Here is a 17,391-nt window from a genome sequence, read left to right on the forward strand (position 1 = left end):
TTCTGCATCACGAAGATGCTCGAGATCCCAAATAATCTCCAACTGGTTTATTCCTTCATCCATTCAAGAGTATGATATTAGTTCATACCCTGCACTAGGGATCGTTGGGGCCACAAGGCATCAGCTGTTGTCTTGGAGCTCACGCTATGCTGAGCAGGGCGACCATAAACTGAAGGCAGGATTAAAACAGGACGACGTGACGGTAACTGTGAATCTACTTTGTATTTAGTATTCAGAAATCGGAACTACAAGGCCGGTTGGTTGATGGGCACAACCTGTGCTTTGGGTTGCTTTCTCTCACATCTGGTGGTTTACTCCCTTTTCTCCCTCATCCTCCCCTTTACAGTCCCAATAGCGCTGACGCCAGTCCCTTTGGTTTTACCGCGCCGCCCAGGTGTGGCTACTCAAGGCCCCTCACTAGCCTGGCCCAATCGGATGCCGCCCAGGGCTGCGGCGGGCGGGGATTGGTTCCTCGTCTCCAGGGCGAAGCAGTAAAGGGCGGGCCTTTCCCCTGAAACCTGTAGCTGCCGGCAGCCGGAAGTGAGCAGGCGAGTCGGAAAAGTTATTTGTTGCCGCCGGAAGTCTGAGGGATAAAGCGCTGCCGGGTGATGGCAGCTGAGGAAGAGGCTGGGGAGGTGGGTGGCGGGCTTTGCCCAGGGCTTGGGGATAAAGGTGTCTGCGGCTAGACGTTTGGCCCACACTTACAGGCGATGCCGGGGAGGGAGGCGCACGAACCGTGGGATCCGGCGGCAGTGAGGGGAATCGGTCCCGGCCGCCCCGCCTCTAGCCCGTCCTCTCCGCGGCAGGTGCCGGTGGGCAGCGCGGAGGAGGGGGAGCGGCCCCTCGCAGGGGTTGCGGTTCTGGCCGCCCAGAAGCGTGAACAGAGGCTGCGCAAGTTCCGGGAGCTGCACCTGAAGCGGGTGAGTAGCCCCCGAGGTATCCAAGACCTGTCACCTGGGCGGCCTGCGAGTGTTGGTGGAGGGACGAGCAAGTGACACGTCTGACACGCCTGACAGACGCGCGGTTTCAACCCTGATGGCACACTGGAACCGCTCGAGAACTTTTTTAAAAATGCTCATGCTTAAGTCTCACTTCTAGAATGTCTCACTTAATCCGTTTCTGGATCCAGACACTGGTTTTGTCTGTTGTCACACAGCAAGTTGGCTACTCACTCATTCATCCCAAACGCCCTCCTCCACCCCCACCCCCCCACCCCCGAGCTCCTAGTGAGCCACAGCCAACCAGATAGCGTGGATACAGTGGCAGGTGTGGTAAGGCTCCTGCCTGCCTGGTTATGGAGGCAGGTCCATAACAGTAATTACTCCGCGAGTTGGTAATTGTGTGTTAAAGGGAGGAACAAAGTGCCTCGGAAGTTCAAAGAAGACCACTATAGACTAATGGGACAGCTAAGCTGCTTGAAAGATGAGTAGGATATTATCAGACAAGTAAAGGAAGTTGGAGGAAGAGGTATCCAAGCAGTAAGGACAAGTGCAAAGACAGAGTCCTCTTTAGGGGGGGAGGCCCGCAAGCAGTGGGAGACAGGATGTGTGTGAGGAGTGTAGTTATTTGTGTTTGCCCAGAAAAACTCAATTTAAAGACTCATCAGACACACATACTTAATTTGAAATACTGTGAAAAGGGTAGGCTGTGAAGTAAATATAATTCAAATATCAAGCTTTTGTAATTTATTTTTTAAGATTTTATTTATTTGACAGAGAGAGATCACAAGTAGGCAGAGAGGCAGGCAGAGAGAGAGAGGAGGAAGCAGGCTCCCTGCCTAGCAGAGAGCCCCATGTAGGACTCGATCCCAGGACCCTGAGATCATGATCTGAGCTGAAGGCAGAGGCTTAACCCACTGAGCCACCCAGGTAGCCCAAGCTTTTGTAATCTTTAATGGATCACTGGTTCTAAGTGATCAGTTACTGCAAACATCACAAAAAGGGAGAAAACCAGAGATTATGTGTCTCCTGATAGAAGTATATAACACTGGCTTCATATAAGTAGACTTTTTAAATAATACCTGAACTGAATGGAACCACTAGATCTAAAGACCAATTTACAAGAAATAGAGGGGTCAACGGAGCCTGTTAAAGGAAATCATAGGGAGGTAGCTAACACTTTGGGAAATGGGACGGTCAGCCTGATCATTTTCACAGTCCTCGAAAGAGCAGGGGGTAAAAAAAGATGGAGAAGGAGACTACAGATTAAATAAACCTTAAGAGATGTATTGACTAGTCGCAATATATGGAACTTGTCTGAATTCAAACTGTAAAAATAATGAACCCTTGAGACCATCAGGAAAATGTGAACATTATAGGATGAGAATTCATTATTTTGGGAGTGTGATGGTGGTATTGTTAGAGAGATCAAAAGGGTGCCTGGCTGGCTCAGTCAGTGAAGCATGCAACTCTTGATCTCGGGGTTGCGATCAAGCCCCACATTGGGTGTAGAGATTATTTAAAAATAAAATCCTTTTTAAAAATGAGATATTAAAATATACATAGATTGGGGAAGAAATAGGCAGAAATCAGGAAATTTGTTCTTGGCCTAACTCTGCCACTAATTCTGTAAATCTAAAAACTTTCTCAATTTCATAAACATTAGATTGGAGTCTCCCATCACCTTCACAGCTTATACATGTGACCACCTGCCCACTTGCTCAGTGTTTATCTTTAAGTTGCTATTTAAATGTAATATTACTATTTAAGATGGGAATTTTACATTTTTATGTCTTTAATCTATAGGTTCTCTTTTCATCTTTTCTGTTTCTGGGTTGTTTTTTTGTTTTTTTGGTTGTTTTTTAGTTTTTGTGTTTTATTTTTATTTTGGGTTTTTATTTGGGAGGTCATCTTGTTTCATTTGTTTGGAAAAAAAGACTGTTGTTTTTCTGTAGCTTCCCACTGTCTGGGTTTTGTGGGTTACATTCTGATGGAGTCTCCTACCCTGTTTGTTTTTAAGAGGAGGTGTTAGGAAAGGTGTTTTCAGACGCTTTAAACCCATTAGTTGATGAGAATTTGTCTTGGACCCAATTAGAATTAAAAGAGACATGAAGGGGCACCTGGGTGGCTCAGTGGGTTAAGCCTCTGCCTTCAGCTCAGGTCATGATCCCAGAGTCCTGGGATCGAGCCCCACATCGGGCTCTCTGCTCGGCGGGGAGCCTGCTTCCTCCTCTCTCTCTGCCTGCCTCTCTGCCTGCTTGTGATCTCTCTCTCTGTCAAATAAATAAATAAAATTTAAAAAAAAATATATATATATATAAAATAAAGAGAGAGACATGAAAATGGAATCACCTTCTCAGTATGTGACTTGGTGTCATTCACTAGCATCTAAAATCCTCTCAAGTCCCTCCCTATAGTAGAACTCACACCGTGGGAAACCCTGTTTCAATCCAATCCTAAAAGACTTGCTTACATCACACAGCCAGAGAGTAGTCAAGTCTGTATATCCCTCAGGCCTTCTTACTTCCAAACCGTAGCTCTATGCATCCCTACCACCTGGTTCCTTGAAAGTAGTAAAAGGATATTTAAAGATATAGGAATAGGTGTTGACTTCCTCATCTCCCCCTCCAAAAATTCCCCCAACACAAATACACATGTAAAATTCTCTAGTGGCTCTCCTCCATTCAGGATAAAATGCAAAGGTCTGCTTTGGATGCCTGCCATACAAGAAGACAGGTAATGTCTATTTAGATTTGTTTCCATACTTGTGCTGACAAACTTTGTGTGTTTTGGTGGTAGAATGAAGCTCGAAAGTTAAACCACCAGGAAGTTGTGGAGGAAGATAAAAGACTTAAATTACCTGCAAACTGGGAGGCTAAAAAAGCTCGTCTGGAATGGGAGCTGCAGGAAGAAGAAAAGAAAAAAGTAAGTACAAGTCCACCATCCTCACAGTCTGTGGATTGTAGGATCCTCCTGTGTTTCATCCAGGCAACGTGTGGCACAGTGGGTGAGCCCTCCGGGTCTGGTCTCAGCTGCATCTGAGACAGTTGTGAGAATAAAATGTGTAAATCACTTAACAGCAGTGCCTGGCACATACAGTGGAATGAGCAATGGCTGTCAGAGTAAGAGCCAAAGCTGCAGTAACAGAAAGTCCAACAATAAGAAGCTATAGGGGTGCCTGGATGGCTCAGTCATTAAGTGTCTGCCTTCATCTCAGGTCATGATCCCAGGACAAGCCCCACGTCCGGCTCCGCTTAGCAGACCTGTTTCTCCCTCTCCCTGCTGCTCTCCCTGCTTGTACTGTCTCTGTCAAATAAATAAAATCTTTAAAAAAAAGAAAATGAAACTATAAAGCTCATGAGTCTCCCATGTATTAGCTCCCCTTTGAGCAGCCCAAGTCACCTGGCCTGATTGAACTGCAGGGGAGGCTGGGAAATGGGGAGCCATGAGCTGGGGAAGGAGGGGAGAAAGGATTTTAATGGACACCTAATGTGTCCACCGCGGCTGTTTTTGGTGTCAGTGTTACAGAGGGTTTTTTTGTCTTTTTTTTAATAAGAAATGAAGCTCTGGTGATTTTTTTTTTCTTAAGATTTTATTTATTTGAGAAAGGTAGAGAGAGAGAGAGAGCACAAGCAGGGGGAGGGGCAGAGGGAGATACAGACTTCCTGATGAGCAGGGAACCTGATGTGGGGCTTGATCCCCGGGCTCTGGATCATGACCAGACACCCATCCGAGCCACCCAGGTGACCCTAGATGTATTATGTCTTACAGATCACAGAAAATTACACAGTTTTCAAGCTAATCAACTTAAACAGTTTTGATAAGTCATTAGGCTTCTCTTAATTTTAAAGGGGTTGAAGAATGATCTAAGGGAGTAAAACTAATGATTTTTTTCCCCTCTTTTTAGGAATGTGCGGCAAGAGGGGAGGACTATGAGAAAGTGAAGCTGCTGGAGATCAGTGCAGAAGATGCAGAAAGATGGGAGAGGAAGAAGAGGAGGAAAAACCCCGACCTGGGGTTCTCAGGTAAAACTGGCTTTTACTTTATTGAATGGGCCTCTTAATAATAGGTTAATAATGCCCCAACACCTGAAAAATCTGGATTCTCCTTTTAGATTATGCTGCCGCCCAGTTACGCCAGTATCATCGGCTGACCAAGCAGATCAAACCTAACATGGAAACTTATGAAAGACTGAGAGAAAAACAGTAAGTGATTTAATGGTATATTCTTAGTATGTTACCTGGAAGGACTTGAATTTAAGAGCGCTGATTCTGGAGCTTTACTTCCTGGCCTTGGGTTCTGGCTCCACCACTTATCAGATGTGTCACACAATTTTCCTCCGTTTCTTCATCTGTATACACAGAGTAACAGTGCTCACCTCACAGGGTGTGGGGAGTGTTAAATGAATTAATTCATACAGTGTACGTACTGTTTGACACATAGCACTGTATGCAGTATCGTCTTCATGGTTACAGCTGCTCCTACTCTGTCCCTTACCTGTGGAGGTAACTACTTTGCCCAGGAGCAGTAAGCAGTGCTAAGCTGCACTTGCTCCTTCCTTAAGACCAGTAGTGTGCTTAAGATCACAACTGTTTTGATAGGGAGAGTGTAGCAGAGAGCGCTCTAAATTGTTCAGAGCACACAGTTCAGGCTCTCTCTGTGCAGCTTGTTAGGTGAGTCCATAAGCCTCTGGTCCTCAGCTGGTCCCTCACGTAGGCACTAGAGTAGGTGATTTCTTCAGTACCTTTTTTCAGGTCTGATTTCTCTTCTTTGTAATCAAATATGATCCCCGAGATTTCCACTTTTGACCACTAAACACTGTCCAGTTCTGATGGTAGAGAATTTTCATGGTGTTATTTTCACCTTGCTCTTTCTCAGTGGAGAGGAGTTCTACCCAACATCCAACAGTCTTCTTCATGGAACCCATGTGCCCTCCACAGAGGAAATTGATAGGATGGTCATAGACTTGGAAAAGCAGTAAGTACTATCATGCAACCTTAAGTTTTAGTACTGACTAATGCTTCATGACAAAATTAACTTTGTGGTCTTCACGTGTAGCAAAGGGTAGAAATTAAGGAACACCTGAATTACTAGTTTGAGGAGTGTCCCATCACTGTTATTTGTACATTTGTGTTTTGAATAGGGTAATTATTAGGCAGAGCCAGTAATGTATAAATTCTCTCAAAGTAATTTGTCACTGACCTTGTATTTCAACATGAACTTGTGTTCCTAAGACTAGATTATCTGACAGTACTGCTAACTTATAAATTTAGTGAAGTTCAGTGAACTTATTTCTTCATAGAATTTTTCCCTAAAGATATTGCTTTCAGTCTTAAGACCAAAAAAGAAAGCAGCTTGGAATTCTGTATATCTGTTTCCATTACTGATTCTACTCTTAGTTAATTATTTGGGCATGTTTTATTAAGATCAAAAAAAGAAGGCAATTTTGAATATTGTCAGTTTTCTTTTCTTTCTTTCAGAATTGAAAAACGAGACAAGTATAGCCGGAGACGTCCTTATAATGATGATGCAGACATCGACTACATTAATGAAAGGAATGCCAAATTCAACAAGAAAGCAGAAAGGTTCTATGGGAAATATACAGCTGAAATTAAACAGAATTTGGAGAGGGGAACAGCAGTCTAATCTCCTTTGGGAACTCTTTTGACTGCCAAATTCTAACAGTAAACCAGGACTATTACCTTTTCTTTTATAACTTGTTAAGTGTTCTATGACTATGTATTTTCATGCTTATATATTTATTATTCACTCATTTCAGAGACAAAATCTTATGTATTTTTGTTCAGTGTGTGCACTTCATGTGTGTACCCTAGTGGGCTTAACACTACTAGCTACAAACATATGTCATCATCCTTACATTTATCATGTTTTTTTTTTTAAGATTTTATTTGTCAGAGAGAGTGAGCACAGGCAGACAGAGTGGCAGGCAGAGGCAAAGGGAGAAGCAGGCTCCCCACTGAGCAAGGAGCCCGATGTGGGACTCAACCCCAGGACACTGGGGTCATGACCTGAGCTGAAGGCAGCTGTGTAACCAACTGAGCTACCCAGGTGTCATGTTTGCCTTGAACTAGAGTTGAACTTGGGAGCTTCAGAGATAGAATGCTAAACTGGGACTAATTTTTCTTGTATGCTATGGTGGGTGGAGAGAGGAAGGGGTTAGTGGCTACTGGAAATTCCCCCTGGCCCTCCCTCTCCATAAGTAGTCACAATTAACTGGTGCTAGCCTATCCCATGCTCTAGCCCAGGGCCCAGGTACATTTATGGGGCTGGCACAGAAAGTAGGAAAACTGATCCTCTAATGACATTTTGTATATACACCATTTTTAAAAGCAAATTTCCCTCGGAAGAAAGTAAACTAAAACATTTGGTCAAAGTATTATTAAAACTTACATAATACAAACTTTTAAAAAAAAAAAAAACCTAATTGAAATTTTAACCTCATTTCAACTGTAACTGAAAAATGAGGGCATGTAGTTTGAATAGTAGTTATGGGAAATATAGGGCAAAAACCTGAAAGTCAGGAGTATCCCATAAAAGTAAAGGTTATTTGTGCCATTTTATATGAAAAGAGTAGGACTGGTATCCGTTAAGTTGGGCACACCAGTAGCTCTGATTTTGTGAATGACAGACAGATTAAGATGGTAATGTGCTATTAATGATTCAATATACTATGAATAAGGAAACTTTTAATGTTGTACATTCACATGCAGAATGAGGTAGAGCTATACATACTAACATGAAAAGATGCTCATACCCAAGCAGTTTGTGTGAGGCATTAAAAAAAATCCAGCATGTACTTCATACTATGATTGCCTCTGTGGAATGGAAACAGAAGCAGTAATTAGACTTCCTTTTAGGGGATTTCTTTTTTTAAAGATTTTATTTATCTATTTGACAGACAGAGATCACAGTAGGCAGAGAAGCAGGCAGAGAGAGAGGAGGAAGCAGACTACCCGCTGAGCAGAGAGCCAGATGTGGGGCTCGATCCCAGGACCCTGGATCATGACCTGAGCTGAAGGCAGAGGCGTTAACCCACTGAGCCACCCAGGTGCCCCTAGACTTCCTTTTAAAAATAATTCAAGGGCAGGCCCCTAAGGGGCCCAGTCTGTTAAGCATCTGCCTTCACCTGAGGTCATGATCCCAGGGTCCTGGACTGAGCCCAGCATCAGGTTCCTCACTCAGTCAGAGCCTGCCTCTCCCCTTGCTTGCACACACACTCTCGCTGACAAAATCTTTAAAAAGAACAAATGTGTAACTCCCTTAAAAATAATTCAAGGGACACCAGGAAATTAGGCATTTGCCTTGGGCTCAGGTCATGATCCTAGGCTCCTGGAATCGAGTGCCATGTCGGGCTCGTTGTCGCTACTCAGCAAAGAGCCTGCTTCTTTCTCTGCCTGTTGCCCCCTGCTTGTGCTCTGACAAATAAAAACCTTAAAAAAATAATTGAAGACAGGGAGCCTGAGTGGCACAGTTGGTTAAGTGTTCGGCTCTTGGTTTCAGCTCAGGTTATCTCAGGGTCCTGGGATTGAGTCCCACATCAGCCTCCCTGCTTAAGATTCTCTCTCTTCCCCTCAGCCCCTTCTGCTAGTGCTGTCTCCAAAATAAATGTTTAAAAAAAAAAAAATTTCAGGGGTGCCTGGGTGGCTCAGTGGGTTAAAGCCTCTGCCTTCAGCTCAGGTCCTGATACCAGGGTCCTGGGATCGAGCCCCATGTCGTGCTCTCTGCTCACTGGGGAGCCTGCTTCCTCCTCTCCTCCTGCCTCTCTGCCTACTTGTGATCTGTCAAATAAATAAAATCTTAAAAAAAAAAAAAGAAACGAAACAAACTAATAATCTGTTAATTACTTGGCGCTCCAGTATTTCCCAAGAAAACATGTAATACCAGTGTACTAATGGAAAAAGAGAAGGGTAAGTTTATTAAGGATAGGTTCCATAGAGATCCTAATAATCCAGATTTAAAGGAAAAATAGGCATACCTGGCTGGCTCAGTTGGTTAAAGGTCTGCCTTTGGCTCAGGTTGTCATTTTGGGGTCCTGGGATTGAGCTTTGCATCAGGCTCCCAGTGGGGAAGAAGTCTGCTTTTCCCACCGCCTCTACCTGTTAACGCCTGGCTCGTGCTCTCAAATCAATAAAATTGTTCAAAAAACAAACAGATTTCTCCAGAGGAGAAAAACACTCCCCAAAAAGCCACTGCTGCTTCAACTGTCCGTCTGATTTGAGGATTACTCTGAAGTTGACTAAGTGGATGGTCAAATATGCAGTATTTTAATAAGCTCAGTACAGGAAAGGTTCATTTTGAAGAGCTGGAGAGTAGGCACTGGAAAAAAACTCAGGAAACTCATTTCCATTAAGTAGCTGGTAGCAGTTAAAGGCAGCATGGGGGAAATTGCCAGAGAGCTTGTAGAGAGCAGCAGGCCAAGGATACAATCCTAACAGTGGGCAAAGGACAAAGAGCCAGTGTAGAAAGTGGAGGAGGTCAAAGGAAATAAATGCATTAAGTCCCTGAGTCAAAGAAAATTTTGAAGGACTCTCTAGAGAGTGGAAAGCACTCATTAACACCAAGTTTTATTTTACTAGATAAGCATATTAGAGGTTTTCAGCAAAGAAAATGAAAGGACAGCATGCTATGGGGAGTTAAATGTGGTTCCTCTAGTTCACACTTTAAGAAAAAAAACAAAGGGTTTAATACCTGAACCAATTTAGATGTGCTTTCCAAAATGGTGGCCACCGTAGGACTTGGAAAGTGCTAGAACAAACAGGTGCTTTAAGTGTAAGATATACACTCATCACAATACCTAGTACAAAAAAAGTTAAAATGCCACTATTCTTTTGAGATGACACTTTAGATATACTAGAATAAAAAAAAAACTTTTTAATTCTTTTACCTTTTTCACTGTGGTTCCCTCATTTTCTCCAGACAGCACTGAGATCTAGTCTTTTGGTACACTTTCTCACCTTCAGCAACACCTTGCTATACGGTCCACAACTTAGCATCATGGTATCACACCTGGGCAACTGTATCCCACTTACGTAGTGACAGCCAGTCTGGGTATACACACACAGTACGTTTATCTTCTATGTTACAAAGCCCAGGACTGACTGACTACCACCGACAAGTGAACTTAATTAAACAAGGAGGCCGTTAGTACTTGATGGGGCAATTATGGGGGTAAAAAAAAGATGTTATGTTTAAACCATACTCTTTTCAGGACACTAGATAAAACGATCCAATAGACTAAGAAATAGTGAAGCCTCAAGTGTGCTAGTAAACTGAAGGAGAAACTAATGGTGAAGAATGTTGAAGAGAAAAATCACTGTGAAGTATCAGAAACAGTAATAAGCCAGACCCTTCGGGTAGGATGGAGTTGGGTTAGAAGAGAGGACTTGTCCAGTCACTTAGCAGTTAATAAGGGCTAATATTCAAATACAGGTCATAATCAAGAGAAAATGCTATTACCAGCAAAATGAAGGTGAAAAGGGCACCTGGGTGGCTCAGTGGGTTAAAGCCTCTGCCTTTGGCTCAGGTCATGATCCCAGGATCCCAGGGTCCTGGAATCGAGCCCCACATCAGGCTCTCTGCTCAGCAGGGAGCCTGCTTCCCTTCCTCTCTCCGCCCCCAACTCTGCCTTTAAAAAAAAAGTGGAAAAGATTATCACTTCATTCTTTTCCAAAGTTTCCCTCACAAGGAAATCCTCTGCAACTTTGCTAAGAATACTAAATATACTAACAAAGTGTTCCTATTAGCCTCATTTTCAGTTACGACTCAAATCCTCACCTTTTACTGGATTTGGCTGCAATCACGCCAGCCTGCCAATGTAATGTTCTCAAGTCTTCTTAGAAAAAAATGAACCTACTGCATAAACTTTCGTACTCCCCTAGGAGCATGTCCTCCTCCTGGTTAACTACTACTGTTAACCTAGATGTAAAATGGACATGTTCACCCAGAGCAGCAAACCTTACAGGAATTTCCCATTCATTGTCCTTTTGAGTTTTTCATAAGGTCAAATTTTATTAGAGCAGCTCTCTCCCATACGTTTTAGGACAGAAATATTCTATTATCCATACTTTCCAATAACACAGCCACTAGCCTTAACACTTCAGAAGTGGCTAGCATGACTGAGAAACTGAATGTAATCAGTGGCTAGGTTACTGCAAAGTACAGGTAAAATATTTGATAGTACAGCTTTAGTTAACAACAAATTAAGTCCCACTTGAGAACCTTTGTTACTGTCCCTTCTATTTTAAGAATTCCTGACTTCTACCTACTCATCTATTCAAATTATTTTTGAGTTGTTGTCTCTTAAAATTCTGCTTTTCCTGTTCTCTACCGTATCATCCCTATTAAAAATCTATTTCATTATTTCCTAAATTTAAAAGACCACCCAAATTGATGGCAAAATAGAAAAAAAATACTTCAAAAAAAAAAAACATAATAAAGAAATGCAGCTAAACATCACAAATTTTGAAATTCAAGGAGGCATTCCATTTCTACCTCTTTGGCGGAGTTTCCTACCCTGAAGCTAGTAGTTTAAGTCATCTAGGACAACACTATGCCAGAATTCCATAAACTTTAGGCATAACTTCTGAAATTTAAATGAAGACCCACATAACTGGGGATATTAAGATTCAGCTCTGGGGTGGAGACTTTGAGATTTAGCATTTCTCAGACTCCAGAATCAGTGAACCCTATTGCCATCACTCCATGGATCTAGATTTGGGATTAGCAAAGTTTTAAACAAGAAACACTTTATGCTTCTTTAAAATAAAATAAAGATTCATGGGATGCCTGGGTGGCTCAGTTGGTTAAGTGGCTGCCTTCGGCTCAGGTCATGATCCCGGAGTCCTGGGAGAATTGAGTCCCACATCGGGCTCCTTGCTCGGCAGGGAGCCTGCTTCTCCCTCTGCCTCTGCCTACCTCTCTGTCTGCCTGTGCTCGCTCTCTCCCTCTCCCTCTATCCCTGACAAATAAATAAAATCTTTAAAAAAAAAATAAAGATTCATAATGTAATATATACATATATAATAAAGTGACACAAATTTAAAAAATAAAAAATTTATTAACAAATATAAACATATCAATTACTGTTCTTACAAATTTTGCTCTTACATAACTGGTATTATACAAAACATTTACAAGTATATGTACAAGACTCCCACCTGTATGAATCATCTGGTCCGTGTGTGTTTTCTCTTATCTAGAAGAAATCTAAAATGTTAATATTTAAATATAAAGGATTTATGTATTTCTGTGTCATTGTAATTCCAACAATTACCACTAAATGACTCCCAGAGATGGAATAATGCTAGAACACACACGTGCAATAAAGTGCATTTCAGCCAACCTTATACATTAGTTTTCTTTTTTTAGACAGGTAACCACAATCCATATGGACTTTTCTTCTTATCTATTTTGGGGGATCCTGAAGAGATCTCTTCAGCAGTAGCTTTAGCAGATTTCTGAAGCATTGGCTTTGCTACAGAATTCTGTAATAGAAGAAATTCTTAAGTCAGCTATACAAACACATTGTATCCAAAAATACTTGTTCACAAAATACACTAAGCAATCCCATTAAAAACTAAGATCCCAACTGTTAAGCCTACTTTAAATACTAGGAAAAAAAAAACAAGGTCTATATGCAAAATAGATTGCAAAATAATGCACTGACAGAGTTTTCAGTTTTGTTTAAGCACTTAGAGGATTTTAAAATATTTGATTACAGGATTTTCTGAAATGTGGTTTTAAAATAGTTCAGCAAGTACAAAAGAAATATGTAAAAATAAATACTGGTATCAAAAATGTATCATATAATAGAATTGGCTTTTTCTATTATATATGGTACATTTTAGTACCATATATAATAGAAAAAGCCAATATACCAGTCACTTCTAAAAATGGTAAAAAAAAAATTATGAAAGGTTTATTCTATCTAAAGTGGCTTAGTAGACCCGAATTAACACCACAAAAACAATGAGTATTCCAACAAAAATAAAAGCCCACATAATAATTATATCCCTTAAGTCCAATTTTTGAGTAGTCAATGCCCAGATATACTCACATTAGAGCTAAAAGCTATGCTTTTTTGCTGAGAAGTCTTTTCACTGGGATTTTTAGTTCCATCTTCTCCTAGTTTTCCCGACAGCTAAACAAGAGAAAAAATACTTTAAAAACAAAACTGATTCAATAATCAGCTTAAGGCACTCTTCCCTAACAGTATTATATTCCCCTGATGCAAATCCAGTTAACTCTGAAAGTAAAGTCATAGCAGAAAATACTTAGTTCCAAAGAACTAATAAGGCATTTGCCAGCTGGAAACCTAATCTGAAGAAGCAACTGGACTAAGACCTTGTTTATTACTAAATACTTAAGCAAACCCACATCTGGGTTTGAATGGTAGATTCATCTAGAGAACGACTTTCCGATCTTAACTGATTCTATCAAACTTCTAACTACCTTAAACCTTGAAGGCTATGAATTTTATACTTTCTACTTCATGTAATTAAGACCATACAGTGCAATTTACCAATGCACATCCTGCACATTTCTGGAGAATTGTAATAAACTTATCTGCAAGTGAAGCAGGCCTCTTCTTCTGTAATCTTTCAAAACATCTGGAATATATTGCATATATTATGGAAGGGACATCTGTATCACAGATGCCCCACATAACAAACGGTTTTTTAAAAAACTGTCTTTAGTGTCTTATTAAAATAGTACCTATCCCGACATCTAGCATGCACATGAATCTAACAACAAAAAACTAAACTTTCAGTGTGTGAACGTAAACTTCAAATTAGTTAAACCTCTGATGCTTTTGCCCATTTATCAATTACCAACAGATTTTCTTCATCAATGTCTGGAGACCACATTCATGATTTCTATAAGACAGAAATAAAGCAGATAAACTATACTGTATGTTAAATACAGAATTTGTGGGAACATAATGTTGCAAATGAAAGCTACAGATAAAATACTCTGTAAAGGCTATTTAGAAAAACTTAATAGCTACACAGAATTGCCAAATACCACCTACAACTATGAAACTGATTAGTATTGTGTCATGAAAATAAAGATCACTAATTTCCCATTTTCATGGGGGAGAGACCCTTTCTGGAGCTACTACTTTGATCTTAACAAATTATATTTAGGCTTTTCAAGAAGCACTCTAAGAAAAAACAAAAAAAGTGGCTAATTACATTTTCCTAAGAGCAGCTTTCTGAAGACTCTGGATAAACCTAGAATACTTACCTCAAACTTTGCATCACTGTTTGGTACAGCTGTTCCACAGTTCGTCTCTTTAGATGCAAGAACTTTTCTGAGACTAGCTGGCAAGTCAAAATTAGCGGTTCCTAAAGCTTTTGCTGCATTGGCTTTTGCTATTTCTAACAGCTCCATTCGATCTACAAAAACAAGACAATTATTACTCCTGTAAATCACTTCCCCAAAGAATGCCCATTTTTAGCTGAGAAAAGCAAGCAAGCATCCTTAAATATTCTCAACTGGTTTTCAATTTTCTTTACCAAAGGCCTGAATTTCCCAATTGTTTTCTTTCCCTGCAAATGTGTTTCCCTAAACCTATCAAGTTCTTTTGTAAGATTTTATATATGGCACAATCACCACAACTAATGAACCAATACAGATACATTCCTAAATCCACTTTAAGATTTCTAGAAGTCTTTTTTATTATTTTATTTATTTGACAGAGAAAGACAACATAAGTAGGCAGAAAGGCAGGCAGAGAGAAGGGGGGCAGCAGGCTACCACCAAGAGGAGTGCCTGATGTGGGGCTGGATCCCAGGACCCTGAGATCATGACCTGAGCCCAAAGCAGAGGCTCAACCCAATGAGTCACGCAGACGCCCAGATTCCTACAGGTTTCCAGTCAAGTTATCTTTTTCTGTTCTGTGATCTTACCCACCATTAACAAATCACCTGTGTTAAAATACTGGAACTGCGGCACCTGGATGGCTCAGTTAAGCATCTGCCTTTTTCTGGTCATGATCCTGAGTCCCAGATCAAGGCTCCCACAGGGCTCCCTGTTCAGCGGGGCGTCTGCTGCTTCTGCCCCTCACCCGGCCCCCCCACCGCGTCCTCTACCAAGTAAGTAAAATATTAAAAAATAAACACTAGAACAAAATCCAATTGTTCCACTAACACGGTATTGACAAAAATGGTTTTGATATTCTTCTTCCCGCTCAACGGATAACAAAAGCTTAAGACAAACTGAGCCACTAGCAATACCTAGAAAAGCTGCACGGAGAAGGGCGGGCCAACCACTGGGAAAAAGAAGTTCCTCTACCTCAAGCTGTTTAATTCCACAATCGACTTCTAATCCCCAAGGAAAAGAACGTCCACTTTTAAAACGGGGTACCAAACAGCGCTTTTAACTGCTCTTAACCTCCTAATGAGTCCCTAGTTTGCTCCCAACGAAACTACTAAGATTACAAGCGCCAAAAGCAATGGAAATCCGCACTACAAGACTACTTTGGTCCCCCGGCGTAGTCTTGCTGTCGCCAGCCAGCCACGCACGAGGGTGCAAAAGAGAGCTTCGCACCAGGGGACTCACCTTTCTCACTTAAGCGAAAAGGGGTTGGGCTCCGCGACCGGGTCCGGGATCTGCCCCGGGACCCGCCCCTCCAACTTCCGCGTTCCTCAGGGTACAAGGTGCGGCCGAAGCCGTAGTATCGCCGCCCCCGCGGGAGCGCGTAGGCCCGTCGGTAATACGAGCACCCCCGCGAGCGGGACCGGCTGCGGGAGCGGGGCCGCGACGGCGACCGACCGTATCTCCTGGACGCGCCGTAGCGCCTGTCGCGATACCGGCGGCCGCGGGAGCGTGACCGGCTGCGCGAGTAGGAGCGCGAGTAGCGCCTGTACTTTCTCTGGTGGCGCCTCCTGGACCAAGACCTGGACCTGCTCCTCCTCCAAGACCGGCTCCGACTCCGCGACGACGCCCGGCTCGAGCCGCTGGAGCGCGACCGAGAGCTCCCGGAAGACGAGCGGCTCCTGGATGCCGAGGACAGGCGGCTGGACCGACCCGACCGAGACGTCGAGGGGGACTCCTTGTGCTGCGGCGAGCCCGGCCACAGGTCGTTCACGTACTGGGACATCTCGGCGCGAGACTGCAAGCTTCCCTGTCTCAGAGAATCCCTGCCCGGAAACTCGGCACCTGAAATCCACCGGGGGGGGGGGGACCGGAAGTGAGTCGCGCGGGAGGATCCCAAGCCAAGAAACTAAAATCCGTTCCGACTCCAGGCCGTGACGGCCACAAAGGCCAGCCTGCACGCCCTACCAGCGGCCCCTTTGTGCGTCACCCCCAGCCCACGTACCTGGGACCGACCCCGCGTCACTGGAAAACTTACCACCACAGGCTGCCGAAGCCACACCAAAAGTGAAAGTAAAGGACCAACAGACGCCCTCCTTTCGAAGTTGAGGACGAAGGGAGACTTTTCGAAGCTACTCTCGAGAAAAGCAGATTAGCAACCTCCCTCTCCGACCTCCAGACGCGGACTGGGCGGGCGCCAGCAAACGCGTCGAAAATACCAGAAGCCGAGGCGCAGAGCATGCGCAGAAACGTTGGCACGGTGGGCGTGCCTCCCCTTTGCCCAATCACCGCCCTTTCTCCTCTCTTGGCGCGTCCCGCCCCGTCCCGCCCCGTCCCGCCCGCCGTGCGCAAAGTCCTGGAAGCGTAGGCGGTCCTCGTCCTGGGGGAGGGGGTGGAGCGGGGCGCGGAGCTGCTGCATCCGGGTACCCGTGGGCTGTGTTTGTTGCTGAACCCGGCGGAGTGCGGATATTTCTTGCGGCCGCAGTCCCAGGCTGACGACGCTCTCTCTGCTGGGTCAGTGCAGGCCGGGCCGTTGCCTCAACTCCCCAAGAAGTTGCAGGCTCGGGCTGACCCTCCCTGGACTCTTCACGGCCACTTCTTCCGGACCGGTGCCAGGCTGCGGACGTCCCAGGATTTCCGTCAATGCAGTATCAACTTAGAAAAGGTCGCTTACGCCCATGTTTTGCCAAGTAGAGATTAAGAAAGTTGGAGACAATTCGAGACACAGCGGACCTATACCGGGGGTCAGAATGACGGCTGAAAAATTCAGTTCCAAAGACTTTGTGCTTGCTTTTAGGGGATTAAACAATGGTGGTTGTTTTATTTCTGGGGATTTGTAAATTGGATACATTTCAAACATACTTAGGCTTAATAAAGCATAACAGTTGCCCTGAAATAATTTTTCGTTGAATGAATTAATCACATCTGCAAATAGAGTCATTGTTTGAGCTTTGCGAGTCAAGAGTGGCAGTTTTACTAAAGTTGCGTTCTTTCGAGGGAGCTATATAAATTTTTTCTCTTCCTCATCTTCAGCCCACATTCCCAAATAGGCAAAGAAATGGAGGGAATAAAAACCTTATCCCAGAATCTGCACCCACCCATGTAACCTGCATTG

At 43.3% G+C, this 17,391-nt stretch overlaps 2 protein-coding genes across 5 annotated transcripts; one reads left to right on the plus strand and one right to left on the minus strand.

Moving 5' to 3' along the window:
• The first annotated feature begins 536 nt into the window (after nt 1–536).
• Nucleotides 537–6,651, plus strand: LOC101689064 (pre-mRNA-splicing factor SYF2). 2 transcript variants are annotated; one of them, XM_004741146.3, is made up of 7 exons: nt 537–635; nt 807–920; nt 3,738–3,863; nt 4,846–4,963; nt 5,053–5,143; nt 5,817–5,915; nt 6,419–6,651. In XM_004741146.3, exons 1-7 carry the CDS (start codon nt 609–611, stop codon nt 6,582–6,584), a joined length of 741 nt encoding a protein of 246 aa, XP_004741203.1. In that variant the 5' UTR covers nt 537–608; the 3' UTR covers nt 6,585–6,651. The 2 variants fall into 2 exon arrangements, with proteins under 2 accessions (XP_004741203.1, XP_004741202.1); XM_004741145.3 differs by having other exon boundaries at nt 547–920.
• A 5,344-nt stretch (nt 6,652–11,995) lies between these two features.
• Nucleotides 11,996–16,515, minus strand: RSRP1 (arginine and serine rich protein 1). Of its 3 annotated transcripts, none has more exons than XM_004741144.3 (5): nt 16,315–16,515; nt 15,522–16,121; nt 14,205–14,356; nt 13,015–13,098; nt 11,996–12,442 (listed from the first exon to the last, which is right to left on the minus strand). In XM_004741144.3, exons 2-5 carry the CDS (start codon nt 16,060–16,062, stop codon nt 12,323–12,325), a joined length of 897 nt encoding a protein of 298 aa, XP_004741201.1. In that variant the 5' UTR covers nt 16,063–16,121; nt 16,315–16,515; the 3' UTR covers nt 11,996–12,322. The 3 variants fall into 3 exon arrangements, with proteins under 3 accessions (XP_004741201.1, XP_044919914.1, XP_044919913.1); XM_045063979.1 differs by lacking the exon at nt 11,996–12,442 and adding an exon at nt 13,790–13,834; XM_045063978.1 differs by lacking the exons at nt 11,996–12,442; nt 13,015–13,098 and adding an exon at nt 13,421–13,834.
• Between the last annotated feature and the right edge of the window lie 876 nt (nt 16,516–17,391).

Source organism: Mustela putorius, unplaced genomic scaffold, assembly GCF_011764305.1.
Source record: "Mustela putorius furo isolate JIRA1106 unplaced genomic scaffold, ASM1176430v1.1 tig00003853_pilon_pilon_pilon, whole genome shotgun sequence".
In the NCBI taxonomy this organism is placed as follows: domain Eukaryota; kingdom Metazoa; phylum Chordata; class Mammalia; order Carnivora; family Mustelidae; genus Mustela; species Mustela putorius.

Excerpts from the sequence above, each read along its gene's own strand:
- LOC101689064 (XM_004741145.3), top strand. The coding sequence starts at position 711 with ATGCCGGGGAGGGAGGCGCACGAACCGTGGGATCCGGCGGCAGTGAGG. Across the intron at positions 4,964-5,052 it reads CCCCGACCTGGGGTTCTCAG|ATTATGCTGCCGCCCAGTTA; the intron begins GTAAAACTGGCT and ends TTCTCCTTTTAG. Across the intron at positions 5,144-5,816 it reads GAAAGACTGAGAGAAAAACA|TGGAGAGGAGTTCTACCCAA; the intron begins GTAAGTGATTTA and ends GCTCTTTCTCAG.
- RSRP1 (XM_004741144.3), bottom strand. The coding sequence starts at position 16,062 with ATGTCCCAGTACGTGAACGACCTGTGGCCGGGCTCGCCGCAGCACAAG. Across the intron at positions 14,357-15,521 it reads TTTTCGCTTAAGTGAGAAAG|ATCGAATGGAGCTGTTAGAA; the intron begins GTGAGTCCCCTG and ends TTGTTTTTGTAG. Across the intron at positions 13,099-14,204 it reads ACAGTGATGCAAAGTTTGAG|CTGTCGGGAAAACTAGGAGA; the intron begins GTAAGTATTCTA and ends TCTCTTGTTTAG.